The sequence below is a fragment of the Rhineura floridana genome, chromosome 3 (assembly GCF_030035675.1).
Source record: "Rhineura floridana isolate rRhiFlo1 chromosome 3, rRhiFlo1.hap2, whole genome shotgun sequence".
Taxonomy (NCBI): Eukaryota; Metazoa; Chordata; class Lepidosauria; order Squamata; family Rhineuridae; genus Rhineura; species Rhineura floridana.
In genome coordinates this window covers 152,039,543-152,066,359 of record NC_084482.1, presented here as the reverse complement: position 1 = coordinate 152,066,359, position 26,817 = coordinate 152,039,543, and the positions used below count along the sequence as shown (strand labels likewise).

Below are 26,817 nucleotides of genomic sequence, written 5' to 3'. Positions count from 1 at the left end.
AGGTCACTGGATGAAACCTTCCAGCATCATGGCTTCACAGTGGGGACCTATTGGAGTAATCAATGGTTGGTGTTGGTGTGTGTGTTTTAGAAGCCAACATTTGGGGTCAGTTCTTGGGGGAGTACAAAAACCTTTTGAAGGGCTGAATATGGCCTGTGGTTAGCCATCCTGGCATATGGGATAGTTTACTAACTTGAATTGTTCTCTGCCTTATGGACATCTCCAGTTCTCTTCTTGTTCCTGGTCTCTTTGTTATAAAACATATACCAAGCTCTCAGGGATGTTGTGTAAGGTGAGTCTGGTCTGGACTAAAAAAAGGCAGTGCACAGATTGAACGAGTAAAATCAAATCCTACGCTCAGTGCAAGAGAACAAATTAGATTATTTGTATCCAAACATCCAGCTTTACAAACCTAAACATCACTATGGGATACACGAGTTAGGCTTGGATTGAAAAGGTCCCTCCAAGGGAGCAGAAAGACACTTCTGCTTGCACAGTAGGGGAGATCCCCAAGTTTTGCCAATTCCCCCATCCTGCTGGATCGTCACCTTGCAGTGGTGAGTGGGCTTGTGTGTTCCAATGAACCCTATGAGCGGTGCCGTTGGGAGTCATGTACTCCCAGCAGGGTCACCCATGGCGGTAAGGTCAAGGGAGAGGAACCAGACAAAGAACGATCCAAGAAAGTCCTCAACGGCAGAACAGGCAGAGGATAACAATGTGTATGTTACAACGGCTGTGAAGGTGGACGAAGGCTGCAGCAGATAAAAGACTTCCAATCGTCGTGGTATCTATGCCATTGGATCAAAGCCTTTTTCTGTCAAGATTGTGTGTTGATCGTCTGCACTGATCTTCCCACATAAAACAAATTCACGCACAGGTGTCTTCAAACCAAACCAAACCAAACCTGCTGTAGTGTCCTGTGTCACATCCTATGCTATTCCAAGGGCTTGTGAGTGCACAATGCACAGGTCTGCAAGGCAAAGCATGAGATGATGATCTTTGCTGACTGAGGTGGGGATCCCAACCAGAGTGTCTGAATACTACCTTGAAGATAACAGATAATACCTCTCACAAAAGAGATAATAACTCTCATCTAACAATTTGCGTCAGATTTGGGCAGTAAAGCCAAAATGTAGAACCACTGGGTAGTATTCAGTGCTACTCAGAATCCTCCCTTTGAAGTGAATAGACATGATTGTCCATTAATTTCACTGGGTCTACTATGACTAAGATGTACTTGAATACAACCCATTTAATATTGCATTTTTATATCTTTTTGAAAATATTTTATGGTAACCTCCACTTCTATGGCAGTTTCTCTATCTTTTTTTTTTTTTGTAGGCAGAGACATTTTTTTAATGTCTGGAAGGATGAGACTGACCTGAAATGCCTAGAAGAGCTTTCATATTAGCAAAAGCATCCAGCACGGGGAGAATGCAATTTCAGCACTTCATATGGATATGGATGTAATCATCCTTCAAGCTGCTTTCCAACCGGTGCCCCACTGTGTGTCATTTGCATAGGAGGCACGTACACTAGATTTATGTGTACTCACTTCCTTAGGGCCGTCTCCCAATAATGGCGAGAGCCCCACAACCTGAAGGGAAATCACAACTGCTGAGCTTATAATATTCAACTGGTTACTACAGCTCCCACCCACCCCAGGTTTAATATTAGAACTATTTTTCACACTGGAACTGAAATAGTACAAAATATGGGCCTGCTGTAATTGTTGCTAGATTATGTGTCACCCTGATAAGATGTAACAAATATTTTCCTACCCTACAGGGCCCGTTTCGTTGTGGTTAATGGATGGAGAAACTTCTCATAGTCTGCAGGCAGTCGGTCGTAAAAACTTCGCTCTGAAGATTAATGCAATAAGTGCAGCACTTCAGGAAAATGGGCAGAGCTGAATTAAAATAATGCAGTGATTTTTTTCCACATTTAATAATAAATTAAACCATCTCAACCGAGATGGGATTTCCCCCCGGCTAGATGTCCCTGTCCTCCATATATAAACATGGTTATTTTGATTACTGACTTTAAATGAAAATTACAGCTTTAGTGCAGGGTGTTGTGATTATTTCAACCTTCAGGTACCATTTAGCATTCAAGGATTTTTTTAAAAAAATATTTATTTCACTGGTTTGTGTTTTTCCTGGACTTTTTATAGCTGCTAATTATTTGAGGAACATGCACCTCTGTCTTCTCAAAACTGTTCCAAAACAAGAAATAAAAGATATAAGGATGGTATTCAATGAAGCACCTCCTCTAGCACATATGATGTGGCTGGTGATTTTTACTTCTGCAGTGGAACTTCCCCTCTCCTCTCTCCTCGTGTGCCCCTGCACCCTCCCAAAAGCTGCTCCAGAGGGTTAGGGGGAACCTCCAGAACATATGTTGGGGGACATTGGGAGAGGGAAGTTCCATTGCATGGCCAAAAGTCTTTGTGCTAGTGGAATTTACTTCATGGGATACCACTCATAATTTGGACCCATGTTGAGCGAGATTGGGCAAGCTGAATTCTGCTTAGTATTTGAAAAACATGTTGTGGGCAAGGCGTGATGATGCCTGCCTTCTTGCTCAATAGGACCACCTGTTTCTCTTCTCCCCCCTCTAGATATTCCCAATATCTGCTCTGGAGGGATCCTTAACCCCCTGGAGCAGGTTTTTGGGACTTGCTGAGGGGAGAGGGGCAAAAAGGCCCATGACTGCTTGTGCTACATTTGATCTCACCCAACGTGTTAACAATCTTTGTGGGGACAGAAAGCACTTCTATAAGACTTAACTAGTGGCTCTCATTTTTGCCTGGAAAACTCAATTATCTCCTCCAAAAAAATCAGTATGTAGATTCTCAGTTACCATGACGATTAAAATGTTGTGGCCTACTCTCCAAGATGAGGAAAAGCAACTCAACAGTATCAGCTGAGTCTCACAAGGAAACAGTGATGTATACCTTTTTCCCTTCCCAAAGAAAGATGCAAATTACCAGTCTCAGTGACTGTTGTGGCCCCTTCTGGTAAGGAAAGGTAACAGAGTTTCTCTTCTACCACCACCCTGATCCCAAATAACAATGCTGCAACAGACAACAGATAAGGATTCTGCCCTGAACTCACCAAGCTCTTCTTTATAGTTTGTGAAGCTTTACATTCTAAGGCAACATTTGCCCGCTGGTAGCCAATGGACAGATACATAGCTGGAAGCAATTTGGTCTGCCCCACCTGCCATGCCAATTTGAATTAATTTATGAGAAAAATTTGACCTAAGGAATGTGCTTTATAATACTGTACAGGACAGGGAGATCCCACCTGCTAATGGTATGCATGGGTTTTAAATTTAGAACTAAACTAGAGTACATGTGCTCATTTTCATTTCCAGGCCAATTCAATGTGCTTACCTTTAAAGTCCTAAACAGCTCAGGTACAGGGTACTTTAAGGAATCTCTCCTCCAATAGCATCCTACCTTTCTAAGATCTGCATTCCAACTATGGCCAAGGCTAGATTGGCATCTTCGCTGTGACCATATCTGAACTGTGGAAACTCGCATTTTTGGAAGGTCTGCAGGTATTTGGCCCCCTCATTGCTTATCTTCCACAGTCTAGCTACACCTTTTTTATTCCAACAAGCTTTAATTCGTCTGGTTAGGTTTTAATGCCTGGATCACGAATTATAGTTCTTTTAATCTGCTGCTGCTGTTGTATTATTACAATAACCCATTTTGTCTTTAAACAATGTAGGCCACCATAAGCACTGTTTTTACTATGTAACGGCAGGATATTCCCCACCCCCCATCTGAAACACATAACTAAATTATGAATTTTGAATGTGTTACTAGTATGTGGATGTCCTGCTTGGTCTAACAAGCAATGTAAACTTACCTGATGCATAAAGGACTCACACTTCTGAGTGATGTGGGAAGGGAAACTTTCATGATCTTGCTGCAGGGGTAATGCATAATTTCTAAACACATTTGGAAGCTCACCAGCTAACGGGGAGGAAAGAGGCAAAATGGAAGCCCTGTCTTTGTACAGTATTTGGATATATGAGTGACTTACACATATGCTCTTCATTGTTTTAGAACACGTGAAAAGTTTTGAGAAAAGAACTTTGTTCCAGGAACCTCCTTTATAACAAGTAATTAATTATGATGTCAGTTCAATTTCTGTATTCCACTCTCAGGTGTGGGCATGCTTTTTAAAAAGCAGTAAAATCACCAGCCACATCATATGTGACAAGTTTACACGAAACCCCTAATGCAGAAGCAGATGATTTACACAGAGTTGTCCAGAGCAAATAGTCTTCAACGCACTGTAGCTATTTTTGGGAGGGAATTGATTTAAAAAAAAAAAAAAATCTAATACAACGTATGTTTACTATCATTCATAACAAATTTGATCTGTTGCCACTTCATTTAGCTGCAAGATGAAAGATGAGGAACAGATCATACGAAATCACCAGAACTATATGACAAACTGATGGGGGATATCCCCTGGTGATTGTCCTCTGCTGGTGGGAGATGTCACCAGAATAGGGCAATTTTCAACTATTCCTCCGCCTGCAGCACACACTCTCTTTAAAACTGCTCTGGAGGGCCCCCCCATTCCTTTGGAACACATTAATAAAGGCAAGAAAGAATTGCTAAAAATTGCCTCCCTCTGTCCCAGTGATGGAGCCGTTTCAATCAGAGGACACTCACCACTGGATACCATTCATATTTTGCCTTAAAAGGATGCATTAGGTCCTTGAAGGACTTAGCTGGCAAAATGTATCGGAAATATTGTTAGTTGCATAACAGAAGTTTATACAGACCTTAATTTAGTACATTCGGCAGCAGAATATATATCATATGTATATCATGGTTGTTTGCAGTTTATAAAAAAGTGTGCCATAAACTTTGCGATTTTGTTAAATGTAAAACTGAATTTCAGTTTTATTTTTGGCTTTTACAGATCTTGTTTTTGTTTAAGGATTACTTTAGCAAAGGGCACACAGAGCAAAGACTACGGACAAGGAAATATAGAGGCTATAAAAGTTCTCCTGTTCCTGCCACCAAGGTTTTCTGAGGATATATGCCACAATCCAACATGGACTTGGGCTTAAACATGCTTAGCAAACACAACTGTCTGCAATCATGTTAACAAAGATACATGAACTTCACAGAATGGTATTAAATGTCTGGAGGGGTTTTTAGTTGTAGTAGGTAAACTTGGCAAGTCTGTGAAAGGCATTTTGAGCCATCTGCTCTATAAGCATGTTTTTGCTATGCTCCTAATCTCTACCCAAGTCACAGTAAGAAGGAGTTTGAATTAAATGCCAACTTGCTCTCTACTAATTGTATTTTCAGACACTTGGTGCTTGTTGCAAACCAGGACACCACTGCATTCACTCTTTCTAGAAAAGACCAGCCTTTTGAATAACTATCCAGGGGACTATTGGCTGAATCTCAGATCTACAAAGACTATACATGTGGGTGCATTCCTCCTTACACAGGGAGGTACGCAGACAGTTTGCCACTCAGGAGCATATACTGCTTGCCTTAGGAGAGTGACAAACTGCATGGTTAACCAATTCTCAGGTCTGCTATGGTACAAGTTACCCTGTTCTTTGACTCTTTGTGAAAAAGACATCAAAGGTTGAGGGGCTTCTTGATATACTATACTCTGTATACTACTACATCCAAGTTTGGTTATTTAGCAATTTAACTTAAAGGATCTCCCCCACCCCTCCAAAACCCAGCAAAACCCTGCAATCCAAATGAATGTCCCTTCAAGTTTTGTTTCCACAGAATGACAACACAGGCAACAGCATCATTTGTACTGAGCTATCTATCTACTGTTGACAAAGTTTGAGCAACAATCCAAAACACACTCATTAGTAAAAAAAATTAAACATCTCCACAATTATTTTAAAACAAATCCAGAAATGAAAATAAACTGTCATCTCTGAGCAACTTAGCAATCAAATCTAGAAGAGGAATACAAGAGTATGCCAGCATGTATCTATTTCATGTAGGCACTCAGTCTACAAAATAATAAGAAATCAGACTGAGAAATCATTTCATTCCACCTCAATGAGGAGGAACAAAGGAGATTCTACATCTTGCTACAAAAGAGTATTTTGATGTTTGTGTACTTTTCAGTTCCATTGGAAATTAATATTTCTCTGTCTTTCTTTCTAGTACTTGAGAATGTTATGGAGGGCTTCTGAAGACTACAAGGTTAACAAACTTCTTCACTTCATATATTTCTCCTGTTGATCCGCCAGTATTTTTGCTGAGGATTTGGCATCATAGAAGAGTTCATTTATTTCTTCAACATGTTCCTTTTCTATGCTGTCTTTCCCATTTATCTTGGCTAGCAGATTGGCTGGGGTGAGTAACTGCACAGCATATCTATGACCAAATAATAAGAGAATGTGTCAAATTAACATACCAGCTACAAAGTAAAACAGAAAATACTCCCCAGAAAAGACAGGTATAGAAATAGTCCTCATGATGAATACATGAATTTAGCTTCCAGAACTGTCCACCTTGCAGCTGGGAAAATTAAACATTTAGGCCAGGATCCAAAAGCTACTTAAAACACATCTACTGACTTGATTTTTCCCTCTTTGAACGGTGAAGCCACCTCCATCTCCAGGTGTTTCAAAACATCCATGAGTTTCAAAAGCTGTTTGTGATGCAGGAATGAGGCTTTAGTTTGAGACACACAATTTCCTCTGGCTGCATGGAAATGGTTGCACAGTTCTTTAGATCCTGGTCCTCTCAGCAACATTCACAGTAGTAAAAGAATCCACTTTCAGGACTCATCACGTTGCCAAGATTTACAATAACTGCAACAATCTGTGTAGGAAGTGTTCTAAATCCAGCACAGATTTCATGTAGATATGGTAGCTGTATCACAAAATACGACAGCTTTGATAAGAAACTATAAAAAGAATCTGTAGTATGATCAGCCACATTTTGCACATGAATCCATTATACATCCAGCTAGGATATTTATAGAACTCTATTGCAATGAGCATTTTCATTTGACAAAAATGTTGCTAGCTTTGAAGTGGGGTGACTCAAATTTGCCAACTGTCAATAAGTGGCCAGACACTGAAGACACTGCCGTTTGGTTCCCATGCCCAAAATGAATATAGCGATCTGCAAAATGGTAAGGAGCAATGTGAAGAAGTCACGTTCAGTTTATTATGACCAATTATTATTAAATAGCTATGAATTTCTACGAAGCATTTTCACTGCTATTACACTGTCTAGGTTAAATATATGTCAATAATAAAGAACCACCTTAGCTGCAGAATTTGAATGTCATTTGAATGAGGATTGTGCAAATAGAAGAACTCCAGGCTTAGTCATTAACATGGATTAACATTTCACCTGAAACCCACAATAGCTTGCTGGTTACGCCATAGTTATGTGCTTCTGCCTATCTTTACACCATTTCAAAAGAAGTCATCATAGTTATTCATAGTTCACATGCTTACCTTAATGTTGTTTTGGTGCCAATTTCCCCAAGATGGTTCAATGCCTCCTCACTAATATTAATACTCTCTGTCTGGGCACGAAGCTTTATGATCTAATGGAAAAAGCAAGGCAGAAAAATGTATTGAACACAGCTTGAACTTTAAAATGCTTTTATTAAACTCAAGTACACATAGCTTAGCATTACATGCAAACTATAAGGATATAAAATCTAGTTTAAACATGGCTTGGTTTATTTTAATTTCTACATTCATTGCATCCAATTTGGAATTGACACGCAGCTAGGAATATTTTGAGGTATTCATACAGAATCCTTTCAACTCCTAAACTGTGAGAATGATGCAGAATATACATAGATGGACCTACAGAATCACAGATGATCAGTATCCCACCTGGAATAATGTACAGCACAATTCCCTTGGAAAGTCACAACTGTCCTTTAGCTGCTCAAATCCTTCCAGACTTTTGAGCCTCTTGACAAATAAGATGATAAAATAAATAAATAAATAAAGTTGCCCTGTAAGGTTCACCTATACTCCCACAAAGCCACTCAGATAAATCTAATCTATCAAGAACAGTCTCCAGCTTGTACCAGTTTGAAAATCTTTGTAAAGTTGAAAAAGAAGAAGATATCGCCAATAAGCCTGAGCATATAGAGCTGTAACAAAAGTGGCACTAGGCTCCCTGCAGTCCGTATTACCAGCTGAGTGATAAGGGGCAGACTGGATAATGATGTTGTGTTGTAGTGTTGAGATAACTCTGGAACTGCGAGTCTCATATAATACAGGTATTTTTCACTTTGGCAGCTTTGTAAACAAGATATCAAGAAGCACTCGTTTAAATTAAAGCCATAAAAATGCACCAAAGGAATCAGAGTGTGGAAGGGGGAATGAGTACTGAATTGGGGCTTGACATAGTAGGCAGGTGGTTGAAGGAACATTAGAATTTGATTTTAGAATGTTCAGAATTGACAGAAATATTAAGATTAAGAATCTTATATTACAGACCACCCCTCATATAATAGGGTGGAGTACAACATTTATAAAAAAAGTGTAACATCCCATCAAAACATCACAGGATAATTAGAATAATCATAAAATTGATTGGCTCATCTTAGAAAGTTTAAAATGCTGAACAGGCCTACTGACATAAAAAAAAGTCTTCAAGGTTAGCAGTGAGGATGCCTGCCGAATCTCTGCAGGAAGAATATTCTACATCCTAGGAACACTAAATGCCTGACTTCTAGTTGAAGCCAGTCAGGTTTCTGAAATAAGGGGTGGGCAACTAATAGCACTCCTCTAGATGATCTCAGTGAACAAGCTGGGATATAAGTATATCAGCCTAATATTTTTTTCCATACAGAGCATCTAGCTGATTTCAATACCAACCTCCTCTCTAGAAACAGACTTTGGCCGTGATCCAAAGATCTGTGTACCCAAATTGGATTTGGATGTGTGTTTCTTGATCAGCAACCCACAATGCATCATGACACATTCCAAAAATGGTTGATCATTAAGCATGGGGTCAGCTATTCCAAGAATAAATCAGAAATCCACTGAATGTGCACAGGATCTTGAATGCACCTGAACTGAAATTGCTCTTTGACTCCTAACCCTTAAACCATCACAACAGAAACAAATACTAAATTTGAATGCTTTTTAATAAAAATGTTTTGACCTGGGTAACAAAAAATCAAATACCAGTTTGGATTATGGAGTCACAACTTATCAGTTTCCCTAATTGTAAGGTGGTGGTTTCTGCCAAAACAGAGCAAAGTCCAGGACTCTAGGTAGCCCCTATAGTATGCACAGCCTTCCAGCAGTATGCAAAAAAATCTTATGAGGGGTGGGAACAAAACAGGAAAGCACCAAGATGTAGACATATAAATAGTATCTGGAACTGATCACACCTTTTGGTGTTCATTCTCAAACACCATTATAGTACCACAGGGCTGATCATTGAGAGAAGCATACTAAAAAATCCTTTAAGTCAGGGGTGGACAACATAAAGCTGTCCGGATGTTGTTGGACTCCAGCTCCCATCACCCCCAGCTGGCATAGCCAACCGCCAAGGATGATGGGAGTCCAACATCATCTGGAGGGCCACAGGTTGCCTGCTGCTGCTTTGAACTGTAAGGGTGGAATCCCCCTCCACTGCAGACTGTGTGCATATGGGAAAGGGTGGGAAATTGCCCTTGGACAACCCAGGTCCCATTCCCCCTCTGCATAGGATTCTTTAAAACTGTGAAGGGAATGCCTCCTCTGCAAATTAAAGAACACCAAAGTAAATTGGCCAAATGAACTTCCAAGGCCAGAGGTAGCGAGCATGGTTTTCAGTGGAATGCACTATGTTATGCATCCAAACATGCATTCCACTGAACCTAATGCAGTGGACAGAAACCACACAAGGACTCGTGCATTTCAATGTGCATTTAATTTAGACTCAATGTTTCTAAGCAGATGTAGCTGGAAAGGTTCCTTAGGAGACTTGGGCACGGTGTCATCAGGGTGCTGATAACTACAGTATACTGATACCACCCAGCTCCATTTTTCTGTTACATTTGAATCAGGACAGGTTGTGACTATTCTGAATCAATGCCTGGATGCAGTAGTGGGCTGGACATTGGCAACAGACAGACCGAATACTGGCAGGATGAAGACTTTGAAGGTGAACAGTTCCCATGTCCAGGAATTTACCAGTTCCAGTTGGGGTTGTATTTCGTTTGAAGCAACAGGTATGTAGTTTGCGGGTGCTCCTAGATCCTTCTTTGTCATTGGAGGCCCAGGTAACTTTCATGACAAGGAATGCCTATTACCAGCTTAGGTAATTACCCCAAGGATGTCTTTTCTTGGACAAGGGGATAGCTGGCCACCATGATTTTTGCATTGGGAACATGACTGGACAAACTGCAACGAGTTCTATCTGGGGCCTCCCTCAAGACTGGTCTGGAAGCTGCACCTGGTGTTTAATGCCATGGCCAGGTTGTTCAGCAGCTGTTGAGTAGCTGAACACACACTTATTACACCTGTGCTGATGCAACTGCACTGGCTGTTGATTGAGGCAATGTTTAAGATCTTGTTACTAAGATACAAAGCCCTGAAAAACTTGATGGACCTTCTGCCCCTGTACAGACTTCTAAAATCACTTGGATCATCTGGGGAAATGTTACTTGTGGCACCTGACTAGAGGTGCGAAGGCCTGGAAAAAACACCAGAAAAATTGAGGGTAGGGGTGAGGCGCAGAACCCCCCCCCCATTTTTTCCCCAAGCCTTTACATCTCCAGGCACCTCACCCTACAGAAGATCACAGGGTGGTAACCCTTTCACTCTGCCATTTGTGAAGCATCAGTTGCTTCAGATGGTTTGTACGATATATTTTTGCCTAATCTCTTCCTGACCCATAAGGCTGGATCCTGATATTCCTAGATTTCTTGGTTTTTTTAATCTCCGTTTTTATATTTGTATTTTTTTTCACTGCTTAGGGATTTTAACTATTAAGCGGTTTAGAAACACTTTCAAACACATGAAAAATAAATCTAGCAAGTGATACTAGTGTGGGAACAGATCTCTTTAGCAGGATCAGGTGAAGAAGTATGGGTGGAGGCTGGGGAGGAAGGGGAAAAGAATCCAATTGTTTGCCTTGCCTCTCCTCTTCTACTGTGGACAGTCTTTTCACAATTGCAAAACAGACATGTTTCGCTTTTCTATGAAACACACTAGTTGATTACTTTAAATCCTGTCCAAATGAAATGCAGAAGAGGGATCAAGTACACCATACAATTGATCTAAAGCAGATTCAGAAGCAACTCCAGCATTTATAAATTTAAGTTTCATTGATATCTGAATAGAACTCTCAGTGAAATTAAATAGATTTCCACTCTCAGGACAATTAAATGGTCAGAAAAAAATTACTAAGATTTAACTGGGGCACAAGAAGCACTTTGCTTCTCCATCTCCTTGCTGCTACAGAGAAACTGATTCAACGACACAATTCCCATTTAAAAAAACCCAGGAAGAAGCTTGCATTAGGCAAATACTAAATGTCAGAATATACTTCACTTAAGGCAAGAGCTCATGGCTCTTGTTAATATAGTACAACAGTGACTTCTCCTTTTCCCTTACTTGTGAGCAGGTCAGTCACAATACAGCTCATGTTTCAAACTCCTCAAGAAGGTGACAGTTAATAAATTAGAACTTAACATTATTTAACAGCCGGCAGGGAAGATTTGAGGGTGGTCCAGTGTGACAGTTTAAAATAGGGGTGGCGAACCTCAGGCCTAGGGGCTGAAGCAGCCTCCAGACTGTCTGGCCTCAGGAGTCTCCCCATGCCACATCCCTCACTGGACCTGCCTTGCATCCTCCTTGAGTGTTTATGTGTGGCTGAAATGTGTCCTTGAACTCCGATAATGCCTCTTGCTTGCCTGGATGGTGGACAGAAAAGGATGTCTGTATACAGACACAATGTACAGAGGTAAAATGTACATTAATTGATCCACCCACGTTTACCTCTGGCCCCTCCAACCACTGGCATATGCCCCCCAGAAAGTTGCTGAGAAGGAAATGTGACTGAAAAACTTTCCTTAATCCTGGTTTATAGGACATAAACTGCTAATAGTGCAGAGACTGCCTTGAAGTCAACAAAAAGCAGAGCAACTTGAAATAATGCACCATTATCTTCCTTCATTCTTGTCCCCTGCAAGGACAAGACAAGATGCAATGTGGGGGACGGTACCATAGCTCTTGTTGAACTTTCAGACTGAGAACTGGAAAGAGCCTCTCAATTGTGTTTTTACTGATTGACTGTTCCTATCCCCCACCCTTCCTCCTGAATGAAAGAAGGGTAACTAAAACAACCTTTAACAAAATACAAGTATCATAAAACAGTAATTAAAATTATCAACAGAACAATGACAACCTTTAAAACACAGTGCAGCAAACAAACACTCTTTTAAAATGAGCAGTTAACTACCAAACGCCAGGTGAAATGATCACATTATAAGTTGACACCGGAATGTCAGCAATGTGGGGAACAAATTGTCAGCTGGGAAGCAGTTCTGGAGCAAGGGTGCCATGAAGAAGGCCCCACTTTGTGCCTCCCCCCCACAGGCTTACCCACCAACGGCACTATGAACAGGGCCTGCCTTACAGATCTTATTTTAAAAACCTTCGTTTTTCCCCAACCTTTTGAAGTTTCAACTTACAGCTTTAAAAAAAAATCCGTATTTGTATACCTATGTGTATTTCAAGTCCTTGCATTCTCCTCTATTTGTTTTCCCTCCTTTCCTCATTTTATTTGATTTAGGTTGTACGCCTTATTGGGTAGAGACTTGTTTTTATTGTTTTATTTTATATACAGTGCCATGTGCATCTGGTGGCGCTATATAAATAAATATGACAATAAAAATAATCTTCCAAGCATGGGCTTGGAAGGTAATAGGGGAGCTGCTCCTTCAAGTACTTGACCCCCAGGTCATACAGGGCCTTCTACATCAGTATTGACACCTTAAATAGGGGCTGGTGGCTAACAGAAAGCCAATACAGAGTTCTAAGCATCAGTGTAGTCTGATCACCTTTCACTGCCCTATGTAACAACATGACATCAACATTCTGCAGTAGCAGCAGTCTGTGGACCATCTTCAAGGGTGGTCCCACATAGAGTGCACTGCAGTAGTCTAGGCATGGTTATTAGAATGGATCACTGATGCTAGCCTGTCCCAATACAGGAACGGCAAGCCAGCCATAATGTGGCATGGGTGCTATTTGCCACTGAGGTTACCTGGGCCTCCTGTGACAATTTAGAATTAAGGAGTAGTACTCCCAAGCTACATATCTCCTCCTTCAGGGGGAATGCTACCACATCCAGAACAGAACATCTCTTTAATTCCCAGGCCTGGGAACCACCTATCCATAGCACCTCCATCATAGTTTGTTGGGTCTCATCCAGCCTCCAGACACTATTTTAGCACTTAACACAGTCTCTTCCGATTCAGATGGAATGGATAAGAAGAGTTGGGTGTCATCTGCAGATCAATGACATAGCACTCCAGATCCCCAGATGATGCCTCCCCATGGCTTCATATAGATATTACATAGTGGGGAGAGGAGGGGATAGATGTCAGAGCGACTCCACAACATAAATGCCATGAGGCAGAGCATGTCCCAAATCTACTCTGTGGTAACAGCCCTTTAGGTAGGAACAGAACCACTATCAATACAGTGACCACAATCCCCATACTATGGTCACCGATATCCAGCACCCATGCTCAGGTCTGAAGTTTAGATTGAAATGGGTCTAAATAATCCACTTCATCTAAGTGTGCCTGCAGCTGGCCTGTCACCATACTCTCAATCACCTAGCCCAATGTCAATATTGTAAGACAATATTATGTAAATACACGGATAAACCCTCACTGTGCATCTGTATCCTCCAGCCACTTCTACTGTACTCTATACAAAGGTGCTACAGCTATCCTGACAGGTACCCAAAAACATCCCAAGTATCAATACCACAGCGTATTTTTTGGGGGGGAAAAAAGATAGTATACAAAAGCTTCCTCATACTAAAGGAAATGAAGCTTTGCTGGTATGTTTATATTCAATAAATGCGTCTGCTTCACCTTGGCACTTATCCAGCAGCAGAGACTATTATCTGGTGACAATGCTTTCCGCCATTGACACTATCTCATAAATAATACAAAGAATTGACATGATAAACCGTAATGGCTCCTGTATGGTGTCAGCCCACAGCACTGAAACGCTAATGAGGGGGGATCTTTGACAAGATGCCTCATAATGGCACCCAATGATAATCAATGCTCCATACACAACGAGCCTTGCAGCAACTTAAAATATTATGTTGCATGCTGGACAGTTGTCATAGCCAATAATTCCATTGGGAAGTGTAATAAAAGAATGTCCTGTCTTGTCTAAATCTACTGAAAGACGGATCCAAGAATACAGTAATCAAAGGACTGACACGATATGAACCCTAGGAGTTTACAAACACATGTTCTTCAAGATACTGAAATGGAGCAGTTTCATTTCAAACTGAACGTATTCTGAAAAATTAAGATATTCAAGATACATCTTCCTTTCAAGTTGCGTAGTGGAAATGCAGTCCCATCACATTTACAATATGATGAATTCAAAAATCAGTTCACATGGAGATTAATGTGCAGAGTGTAGCAGTCTTCGTATTGATGGACATTTTTGTTAGTAGTTTTCCTGTGGACCAATGGGTGGTTTTTAACAGAATTTTTAGCAGTCTGTTTACATATCAATTGTTGCAGAACCATTCTAATTTTATTGAGAGTTGTAGGTTTTTACTTTTGCTGAGAGCCATTTTGGGTGCTGTCTGAATGGCAAGGAATGTGGCACAGAAATATGATGATGGAGGAAGCCATAGTCTACAGTTTCAAAGTATCATATGATAAAATGTAGTTACATGCAAGGAATCTGTAGTTTGAATTCATACTTGGACACAACTTTTGTCCAAAACCATGTTGATATTTATAATTGTATTTTAACATTTTAAATGTTATTGTAAGCCAAGAGAGAACTTGATTAGCCAGCATATAAATAATTAATAAAGAAATCTAAAATTGAGTAAAGTGTGCTATATGGGACCTTAAAACATTCTACAAAATGAATCCTGCAAGCAGTCATGTTTTAATAAGTAAGAAGCCAGTTCCATTTCACACCACACCACTAGCTGAGGTTCTATCTAGAGAGACCTTTGTTGCTCCACACAAGATATTACGTAAGTAAAAGAGTTACCTGTTTCATTTCTTGTGGTGTGTATAACATGGTTCTAATTATCATCACCCTATCCAGGAGATCCAGAGGTATCCCATGAGGAGAGATTATATCTTCTGTACCTCTGCAAAGATATAAAGAAAAGTTCAGGTTTCTATATAGCATCTTAATGAATAGGGTTGGGCAGGAATTTTTTTCTTCTAACATTCAAGGCAACACACTAAGAAACTGCCTTAGCTGATGATGGCTTATGTCCCAAGAGGCAGTCTTGCAAATCCCTCTCCTGCAGAGTGGTTTGCATTTTACATAAATGAGGTAGACAACTGAAAAATGTGGATGCAAGAATAAGCTTGCTGAAACCCTTTGTCATCACAGTATCTTAATTTACAATCTCGGTGCAAATATTCTGAAGCAGCTGACTGCCGAATACTTCTGCTTCTCATTCCAACCAAAACACCATTATCTATGTAAAACAAGAAAATGACTTTTGGAAAACTTCTGTTCTCCATTAGAGGGCACTCCTGTTTCATGTGACGTTATTTCTCATTCAGGTGATTCCTAAAAAACCACAATCCTTTTTGGTGGTGGTGTGTGAGGGTGAGGGAGGAAGCAACAGAGCATAGCAGCATATTAATAATCAATTTCTCACCCTCTTTTTTCCTCAACTGTAAAGGCTTCTATTTCTAGTACTAGAATCATGAACACAAAATTCTTCCCACTAATATGATGTGTAAGAATATCTTCACAATTTGAGTCCTGGTTAATAGGAAACTTCCATCTATAAGAAAGTATCTTCACTGCATGGGGGCAAAATACCTTTCGCAAAAGCAGAAAGAAGATCAGGTTTGATACAAATTTTGAGGAAGCCCGGCTACAAGCCTACTGAATTGGATGTGTGAAAGTTACCCAATTATAAATAGAAGCAGACTGTTCTTTCATCTTACAAGGTTCACTTTTGAAATTTCACTGTTCAAACCAATGAAGGCAGGCCAAAGATGGAACGTATTGACAAGATTAGAGGCTTTTATGGTGCAGTGGGCATTACTCCAAGTATTTGGAAACAATGCTATATCATACTCATTTATGATAATTAAAAATCTATAGCATGCAGGGTGTACACAGTGTGAGTAATGCTAGACAGAAGGGTAGACTTGATCTCCTCTCTGCTAAGATAGAGAATAGATCTAGCCGATCTTCTCTCTAGCATCATCAATTATTATTATTATTATTATTATTATTATTATTATTATTATTATTATTATTATTATTATTATTATTATTATTATTATTATTATTATTATTATTATTATTATTATTATTATTATTATTATTATTATTATTATTATTATTATTATTATTATTATTATTATTATTATCTTTATTTATACCCCGCCATTTTTCCAAAACTTTCACACTGGTGCACTGCATAATATATTAATTCACAGACATTAAATCCCCTCCCCAAGAGTCTTAAAAGTGAAGAGAATGACTAAGCAGTTTAGAACAGAAAATGGAAAAAAATACAATACAGAGATTTAGGGGTAGACTTGCTCAACAGGACTTTCCTGGTCTCCCTATAACCTCCCAAAGCTGCTCAATCAAGGGAGTGGGATGGGAAATGGAGGGCTGCAGTAGGACAGGGAAACTGCACTTTCCACATGCGCAAGGCACCTTTGGATCCAAGCTGATGCCTTCTGCACACAGATTGCAGAGCAAGTGGCCAAGCTTGTATAAAATCTTGGTGGGCAGCAAATAATGTGAACATACAAGAAATCCCCCTGCCATACTTAACCATGAGAAGATCCATACAAGGCTTGTATAATGGCAGGGCCTCCCTCTCCTGCAAATATAGGTGTGTGTGTGTGTGCAAATCACATAACAGTAGAAGGTTTTACAGACTCATGAACCAATTTAAATTATTAGTATCTCTCAGAAGTATTTGTGTGCTGTGTGGATATGGGAAGACTTCCTATCCCAATCAAGCACCAGTAGCTGGAGTGGGCAAGTCCCATGATTTGACACATTTCCTTTACTGCTAGCAGTAGAGTGAGGGAGCAGCCCTCAATGCCAGAGATTCTTGTTTTAATTATTACTCTGTTTTGATTTATATCAAGACAAACACATTGCATTGCACTGTCAATTGTTTTACACAATATTGATTTTCTTAGCTACCTAATAAAAGGTGAGATATCAATTGAACCAATTAAACAAAGTTCAACAAAAAAGGCATAAGCAGACACAACAACGTGATACAAGTGTAGACAACAGTAACAGATAAGGGATGAATTCACTAATAGGCAAAAAACCTTACAGTTTAAGAACGTACCTGTAGCCCACAGCTATTTCTATCAAACTTTAAAAAGCAGGGAAATTGGGCAGCTATAGTGAATGTACCAGGGGAGCAGACCTGACCTCCTCTCTGAGATATTGGACTGCCCTACAAATTTGTCAGAATGCAAACACAATTTGGGTTGGTCTTTCACAGTCCAATCCACTTGCTGTGTAGCTTGCAAGAATTTGGTAACATGTGCCTCTGAGCATCCTTGGAAGTGTAGTTTGTGAAGGGTGCTGAGAGTTGTTAGGAGACGTCCTATTCCCCTCAGAGTTCCAGTGGCCAAAGTGGTTTAACAGGCAGCCCCCTTCTGCTGACTGTAGCTCTATGTGCGGAGCTGTCCTGCCCAGAGTAAAACTCACGAGACAGAGACGAGACTGGAATTAATTCTTGTTTTATTAAAGTAACATCGAAGGCAATGCGTTTCATAGGCACGCTATGCTAACTCACTACCATCCCTAACTAAGCTACTTAAGCATACTCTGCGGCATGTAAAGAGAGTTGGCTCAGCACCCAGATCCGGGGGATGCAATCTTAAATAGGAAAGGTATTCGCTCATAATCTCTGACTCCTTCGCAGCCCCTCCCTCTGACCAAAGCACTTCTCCCGGCATCTGGCGCGGGGCAAAAGGGGGGGTGCCTCGGTTGGCTCATCGGACAACACAGTCTCGAAAGGTGTCTGCTCGGGTTCAGGAGGCAGGGAAACGCTTGACATGCCATGAGGGGGGCTCAGGGGGGGTGGAGTTGGCACGCACGCCAAGACATCCCCCAACAGTTCAGGGGGAGCATCTGGAGGTTGAGCGCGGTCTTCTTCAGTGGCAGAACTGACCATGGGAACTGGCACACTGTCAAACACACCTCCCTCCCCATCCAGGGAAGTCTCAACACCTTCTGACTCTTCTCCCTGCTCTAACAGAAGGAACGGAAGCTCATCCAGCCCCCCTCCTTGATCCTCCTGAGGGCACTGGGGCTCAACAGGAATAGGGCGCCTTCTAGCAATTCTCAGCACCCTTCACAAACTACACTTCCCAAGATTCTTTGGGGGAAGCCATGACTGTTTAAAGTGAAATAAATGGCTGGCATGGGTGTGGCCCCAATTCGCCAAGCCAAACAGCTGTTAGTTTGGTTTTAAGAACACTGACAGTTCATTCTTACTGAGCATGCCTGCGCTATCATAGAGTCCAATGTTAAATTTCATAAATTAATTAAAACAGCCATACTTTTTTTAAAACTGGTAAACTGCAGAAGATGAAGGTCAGAGTATAAGGCAAGGTCAGTGATAGGATTACAGGTACTCTGAAAATGGCTGAGTTTTAATTAATTTCAACAAATTATGAGACCATTCATGGAAAAAAGTTCAACGGGGGTCTGGATTTTTTTCTTGTTTTAGACTTTGAACTTCAGATTCTCTCTGAGTGTTTTGTGTATTTCCATGAAAACTTAAAGAGGGTTATTAAGCAAGTGTTTCTGAATTCAGAACTATAAATTTTGTAAGATTTTGTTTTGAAATGAACTTATTGGAAGCAGCAGAATGGCATGGGGGGTATTTTCAATTTAACATGGCTGAATGTGAAAAATCCATACTGGATTCTTGTGGCTGTATAATCACAGGTGTATCAGCACCACAGATAAAAAGTTCCCAAAGATCATAGCTCTTTGTTCTGTAGCAATGAGGCTTATGGCAAGATGAAAACCATGCAGGACTAAGCTTTAAGCACTGTACCTGACTATACAGTTCCCCCGGTTGGAAGCAAAGATGACAATTGGAGCAATAGAAGATTCCAGGGCTCGGTGCAAGTATGTGAAGCATTCAATATCCAGCATGTGAACCTCATCCACAAAGAGCACTCCAGGGACTAACTCAGCAATGCCTTGATCAATATATTTATTCACCACCTTGTTGATCTCTCCTCGAAGCTTGTCTAAGAGAATGATAAATGTTAGTAATTCCAGATTTATTTGTAATGAAAGCTCCAAGACAACGTAACAGTGCTGGATGCTCCTTTTTATCATCCTACTGTCCTTTCTTAGCTGATACACAAAAAGCCTCTTAATTTACAGTAATACCTCAGTTAACGAATCCTCCAGGAATGAGGCTCCTTTTAAGGAAGGCTTTTTTTAAAGGTGAAACTGAGTTTTGCTTTGCTATGGATAAACTTTCAAGCCTGTGCCTTTGCTTTGAGGTGAAACTGACCAACATGTGTCTTTGTTTTGCTATCAATAAATTGGTAAGTCTGTGCTTTGCTAGGGTGAACTGAAAGGCCTGTGTGTTTGCTTTGCATTAAAGAGATCTCTTGCTTTCTCCCAGGACTGGGGATGGAAGGCTCCAATACCATTCACGGGAGGAGAAAGAAGGGGAGTGGGTGGCTGGGTGCAGAGTAGGCACCCTTTAAAGCCCCCATTGAAGCTGCCCCCACAATCTATGAGCGGGTGTAGGTACCTATCCCTATTCTTTCCATGTTATTCCTACCTCTGGTAGGAAAGTAAGCTGCCCCCACAATCTATGAGCGGGTGTAGGTACCTATCCCTATTCTTTCCATGTTATTCCTACCTCTGGTAGGAAAGTTTCTGTTAAAGAAGTAATATTCAGGAAAGCATCTACTTTTTAACTGAGGTATTATACAGTAAAATAAAAGGAAAATAAAAATTCACATAATTATCACTACTTAACTGCTTATTTTTTGATGAAAACTAAACACACTGATGGTTTTTCCATATACAGTATTTCTAAAGATAGTTGGCTGTTTTGCTCAAGGCTGCATCAAAGGTTTCCAAGAGTAATGAACATGGATGAATTTTTATGCCACATACAAGCCCTTAGCCTTAGGAACATTGGACTATTCTCTATACCAGTAAAATATTATAAGTAGGACTTCCATTTGGTGTAACCTGAGTGTTGCATAAAACTAGTCATTGAACTGCCAGGAACACTATAGTCCAAAACCCAATGTTAGTAACACCATGCAATGCACATCACATTTCTTGTATGTTCTGACTACTCTTCCTTTTAAAAGCTTCGGCATGCAATGCTAGGCACACTTGAGTCCCACCAAGCTCAGTGGGACTTACTTCCATATAAATATGGGGTCAGGCTCAAAGTGAGGCAGCTGTTGTACCTGTGATTTCTGTTTTCTTAGGCTTCATCAACTGTCCCATCATGGAGAGGATATCCTGACCACCCTATAGAAAACAAGTCTGGAAATTAAGACTTTTTTTTCCTTTTACTGTACAGAAAAAGCTATGAAAAGTATAATCTGGTTAAACTAAAAGCAAACTTTTTACTTTGGGTTCTTAACATCTATTTCTTAACAACATCTAGGTCTCTAATCAAGGACTTATTGTAAACAACTACTATATAAATGCTAAGCAGGTTTGCCATTTTGGCATTCTAAGCATAACTCAGAAGACATATCTGTATCTATCTATTAAGCCTGCTCATTTACGTGCACTTTTGGACATGATGATGCAGTGATTTTGTCAAGGTCACAGGGAAATTTTGCGATATTCTCAACCAGTAAAATTACTCATGGAAAATGCATGTCTGGAAATTATATCAATTTTATAAGCATGTGTTATATGTGTTTTTATAATCCTTTTGAGGATTTGGAGGCTGAGAGTCTTTTAACAACTTAAGAATTTGATGGTTTTAAAATTATATAAAAAAAAGTTAGATGGGGTGAGGCTATTCATGTAGCCACATGATAATAATAATAATAATATTTTATTTATTGGTCGCCTATCTGTCCAGGTTAGTGGACACTCTAGGCGACTTACAATAACAAAAAGCTATACATAATATACATATACAAAAACAAACCACAGTCCTAAACAATTTAAAACCAATTTCCAATTAAAACATCATAAAATTAATCCTCCTTAATCCCACAAAAAAAAAAAGAAAAAAAAAAAGCAGCACACAAAAAACAAACAAAAAACAAACAAACACCCAGGCCACCCCAGCCAGCCGGCTTATGTATCCCTCCAAAGAGGGACAGGTGGTAGCAATCAGTCCCAGCTGGCTGGGTACCTGGGGCCTGGTCCTGCAGGATGCAGGTCTGCCAGGCAGCAGTCCCACTGGGAAGGGTGGTGGAGGTGGTGTTCCAACAGCAGGCTCTCCTTCCCTGGGTGGCGATGTTCTCCTTCTTCCTGCAGGCACTGGGTCTCCCAGGCCACCCCAGCCAGCCGGCTTATGTATCCCTCCAAAGAGGGACAGGTGGTAGCAATCAGTCCCAGCTGGCTGGGTACCTGGGGCCTGGTCCTGCAGGATGCAGGTCTGCCAGGCAGCAGTCCCACTGGGAAGGGTGGTGGAGGTGGTGTTCCAACAGCAGGCTCTCCTTCCCTGGGTGGCGATGTTCTCCTTCTTCCTGCAGGCACTGGGTCTCCCAGGCCACCCCAGCCAGCCGGCTTATGTATCCCTCCAAAGAGGGACAGGTGGTAGCAATCAGTCCCAGCTGGCTGGGTACCTGGGGCCTGGTCCTGCAGGATGCAGGTCTGCCAGGCAGCAGTCCCACTGGGAAGGGTGGTGGAGGTGGTGTTCCAACAGCAGGCTCTCCTTCCCTGGGTGGCGATGTTCTCCTTCTTCCTGCAGGCACTGGGTCTCCCAGGCCACCCCAGCCAGCCAGCTTATGTATCCCTCCAAAGAGGGACAGGTGGTAGCAATCAGTCCCAGCTGGCTGGGTACCTGGGGCCTGGTCCTGCAGGATGCAGGTCTGCCAGGCAGCAGTCCCACTGGGAAGGGTGGTGGAGGTGGTGTTCCAACAGCAGGCTCTCCTTCCCTGGGTGGCGATGTTCTCCTTCTTCCTGCAGGCACTGGGTCTCCCAGGCCACCCCAGCCAGCCGGCTTATGTATCCCTCCAAAGAGGGACAGGTGGTAGCAATCAGTCCCAGCTGGCTGGGTACCTGGGGCCTGGTCCTGCAGGATGCAGGTCTGCCAGGCAGCAGTCCCACTGGGAAGGGTGGTGGAGGTGGTGTTCCAACAGCAGGCTCTCCTTCCCTGGGTGGCGATGTTCTCCTTCTTCCTGCAGGCACTGGGTCTCCCAGGCCACCCCAGCCAGCCGGCTTATGTATCCCTCCAAAGAGGGACAGGTGGTAGCAATCAGTCCCAGCTGGCTGGGTACCTGGGGCCTGGTCCTGCAGGATGCAGGTCTGCCAGGCAGCAGTCCCACTGGGAAGGGTGGTGGAGGTGGTGTTCCAACAGCAGGCTCTCCTTCCCTGGGTGGCGATGTTCTCCTTCTTCCTGCAGGCACTGGGTCTCCCAGGCCACCCCAGCCAGCCGGCTTATGTATCCCTCCAAAGAGGGACAGGTGGTAGCAATCAGTCCCAGCTGGCTGGGTACCTGGGGCCTGGTCCTGCAGGATGCAGGTCTGCCAGGCAGCAGTCCCACTGGGAAGGGTGGTGGAGGTGGTGTTCCAACAGCAGGCTCTCCTTCCCTGGGTGGCGATGTTCTCCTTCTTCCTGCAGGCACTGGGTCTCCCAGGCCACCCCAGCCAGCCAGCTTATGTATCCCTCCAAAGAGGGACAGGTGGTAGCAATCAGTCCCAGCTGGCTGGGTACCTGGGGCCTGGTCCTGCAGGATGCAGGTCTGCCAGGCAGCAGTCCCACTGGGAAGGGTGGTGGAGGTGGTGTTCCAACAGCAGGCTCTCCTTCCCTGGGTGGCGATGTTCTCCTTCTTCCTGCAGGCACTGGGTCTCCCAGGCCACCCCAGCCAGCCGGCTTATGTATCCCTCCAAAGAGGGACAGGTGGTAGCAATCAGTCCCAGCTGGCTGGGTACCTGGGGCCTGGTCCTGCAGGATGCAGGTCTGCCAGGCAGCAGTCCCACTGGGAAGGGTGGTGGAGGTGGTGTTCCAACAGCAGGCTCTCCTTCCCTGGGTGGCGATGTTCTCCTTCTTCCTGCAGGCACTGGGTCTCCCAGGCCACCCCAGCCAGCCAGCTTATGTATCCCTCCAAAGAGGGACAGGTGGTAGCAATCAGTCCCAGCTGGCTGGGTACCTGGGGCCTGGTCCTGCAGGATGCAGGTCTGCCAGGCAGCAGTCCCACTGGGAAGGGTGGTGGAGGTGGTGTTCCAACAGCAGGCTCTCCTTCCCTGGGTGGCGATGTTCTCCTTCTTCCTGCAGGCACTGGGTCTCCCAGGCCACCCCAGCCAGCCGGCTTATGTATCCCTCCAAAGAGGGACAGGTGGTAGCAATCAGTCCCAGCTGGCTGGGTACCTGGGGCCTGGTCCTGCAGGATGCAGGTCTGCCAGGCAGCAGTCCCACTGGGAAGGGTGGTGGAGGTGGTGTTCCAACAGCAGGCTCTCCTTCCCTGGGTGGCGATGTTCTCCTTCTTCCTGCAGGCACTGGGTCTCCCAGGCCACCCCAGCCAGCCAGCTTATGTATCCCTCCAAAGAGGGACAGGTGGTAGCAATCAGTCCCAGCTGGCTGGGTACCTGGGGCCTGGTCCTGCAGGATGCAGGTCTGCCAGGCAGCAGTCCCACTGGGAAGGGTGGTGGAGGTGGTGTTCCAACAGCAGGCTCTCCTTCCCTGGGTGGCGATGTTCTCCTTCTTCCTGCAGGCACTGGGTCTCCCAGGCCACCCCAGCCAGCCAGCTTATGTATCCCTCCAAAGAGGGACAGGTGGTAGCAATCAGTCCCAGCTGGCTGGGTACCTGGGGCCTGGTCCTGCAGGATGCAGGTCTGCCAGGCAGCAGTCCCACTGGGAAGGGTGGTGGAGGTGGTGTTCCAACAGCAGGCTCTCCTTCCCTGGGTGGCGATGTTCTCCTTCTTCCTGCAGGCACTGGGTCTCCCAGGCCACCCCAGCCAGCCGGCTTATGTATCCCTCCAAAGAGGGACAGGTGGTAGCAATCAGTCCCAGCTGGCTGGGTACCTGGGGCCTGGTCCTGCAGGATGCAGGTCTGCCAGGCAGCAGTCCCACTGGGAAGGGTGGTGGAGGTGGTGTTCCAACAGCAGGCTCTCCTTCCCTGGGTGGCGATGTTCTCCTTCTTCCTGCAGGCACTGGGTCTCCCAGGCCACCCCAGCCAGCCAGCTTATGTATCCCTCCAAAGAGGGACAGGTGGTAGCAATCAGTCCCAGCTGGCTGGGTACCTGGGGCCTGGTCCTGCAGGATGCAGGTCTGCCAGGCAGCAGTCCCACTGGGAAGGGTGGTGGAGGTGGTGTTCCAACAGCAGGCTCTCCTTCCCTGGGTGGCGATGTTCTCCTTCTTCCTGCAGGCACTGGGTCTCCCAGGCCACCCCAGCCAGCCAGCTTATGTATCCCTCCAAAGAGGGACAGGTGGTAGCAATCAGTCCCAGCTGGCTGGGTACCTGGGGCCTGGTCCTGCAGGATGCAGGTCTGCCAGGCAGCAGTCCCACTGGGAAGGGTGGTGGAGGTGGTGTTCCAACAGCAGGCTCTCCTTCCCTGGGTGGCGATGTTCTCCTTCTTCCTGCAGGCACTGGGTCTCCCAGGCCACCCCAGCCAGCCAGCTTATGTATCCCTCCAAAGAGGGACAGGTGGTAGCAATCAGTCCCAGCTGGCTGGGTACCTGGGGCCTGGTCCTGCAGGATGCAGGTCTGCCAGGCAGCAGTCCCACTGGGAAGGGTGGTGGAGGTGGTGTTCCAACAGCAGGCTCTCCTTCCCTGGGTGGCGATGTTCTCCTTCTTCCTGCAGGCACTGGGTCTCCCAGGCCACCCCAGCCAGCCAGCTTATGTATCCCTCCAAAGAGGGACAGGTGGTAGCAATCAGTCCCAGCTGGCTGGGTACCTGGGGCCTGGTCCTGCAGGATGCAGGTCTGCCAGGCAGCAGTCCCACTGGGAAGGGTGGTGGAGGTGGTGTTCCAACAGCAGGCTCTCCTTCCCTGGGTGGCGATGTTCTCCTTCTTCCTGCAGGCACTGGGTCTCCCAGGCCACCCCAGCCAGCCAGCTTATGTATCCCTCCAAAGAGGGACAGGTGGTAGCAATCAGTCCCAGCTGGCTGGGTACCTGGGGCCTGGTCCTGCAGGATGCAGGTCTGCCAGGCAGCAGTCCCACTGGGAAGGGTGGTGGAGGTGGTGTTCCAACAGCAGGCTCTCCTTCCCTGGGTGGCGATGTTCTCCTTCTTCCTGCAGGCACTGGGTCTCCCAGGCCACCCCAGCCAGCCAGCTTATGTATCCCTCCAAAGAGGGACAGGTGGTAGCAATCAGTCCCAGCTGGCTGGGTACCTGGGGCCTGGTCCTGCAGGATGCAGGTCTGCCAGGCAGAAGTCTGGATATTTCCAAAAAGTATCTAGACACCCAGAGTGTAAAGCCGATTGCTTCTAACAATGTGTCAAATACCACACACAGATTATGCTTTTGCTGAAGGCTTTAAGAGTTCTCTATATTCCCTGTCTCTGTTTGACAGACATCAGCTTGAGTCATTGATCCCTGGCAGAGTTGCAGCATTGACTTCAGTCATTTGTGTGCCCTTACTACTTTTCAAGTCTACCTTTTTAAAAATGACATTTTCCCCCAGCTTTTTGTTCCCAGAACCAGTAAAAAGAACAGGGGAAAATTCTGGCCTGTCACTGACCACCTAGCCAATAAAAAACTTTTTTATTTAAGTTTTTTTATTTAACATATCTTATCACGGCCTTAATATACCGATCTATACAGTTTAGGTTGTGGTGGAAATGATCGGGAATGGGCAGTGAATAGTTTTAGTACAAGAAATTTGTCGGTTTAGGTGATTTCTTCTTCAAAACTGACTCTTCTGAAGCAGATGTTGGGAGGCTTCAGGACTGCAAGATCTTTCTTTTTTACAAAAATCCTGAGGTCTACCAACTAGACACAAAATGGTGGTTGAGGGAGCATAGTCAATTATCTCCTCATGAAACATACAGTAGGATACATATACATCTACATTAGTTACTAGAATCAGGGATTCTAACACCACACACTAAAGCTGGCCAGTACAGTTGAATAAAGACCTGATCGAAAACAGCCAATTAGTACTCCTACTTTACAGATGAGGAACTCTGAGGGATGAGAGATGAACAATGAGCACAGAGCCAGGTTGTGTGTGTGTTTTTAACTTGCAAGTATGAGTAGTCAGAAACTCTTCAAGGTTACTGCAAACCACCCACAGTTCTACCAGTAGATCCTGATCCCGGTTCTAAAGGACTTTGTGTGTTTTAGGAAAGCCTGTCTTACTCCCAGCAAGTTTTGCTATAATAGCATGGAATGAGAGTACATAACAGTGGCAGTACTACCTGTCCCCAGGTGCTTCCAAACTCAAAAAAGAGGTAAAAGTCTATAATT

General features: G+C 43.7%; 1 protein-coding gene across 2 annotated transcripts in view; it reads right to left on the bottom strand.

Annotated features, from left to right (window-relative positions):
• Nucleotides 1–5,806: 5,806 nt before the first annotated feature.
• The window catches only part of RUVBL1 (RuvB like AAA ATPase 1), a 34,557-nt gene continuing 13,546 nt past the window's right edge, over nt 5,807–26,817 (bottom strand). For both annotated transcript variants that reach the window (XM_061618363.1, XM_061618364.1), the window contains exons 7-11: nt 20,688–20,751; nt 19,295–19,493; nt 15,262–15,364; nt 7,489–7,580; nt 5,807–6,391 (exon numbers count right to left, since the gene is read on the bottom strand). In XM_061618363.1, coding sequence (XP_061474347.1) covers nt 6,232–6,391; nt 7,489–7,580; nt 15,262–15,364; nt 19,295–19,493; nt 20,688–20,751 — 618 coding nt within the window. In that variant the 3' untranslated portion in view covers nt 5,807–6,231. The remainder of the gene's footprint in view (nt 6,392–7,488; nt 7,581–15,261; nt 15,365–19,294; nt 19,494–20,687; nt 20,752–26,817) is intronic.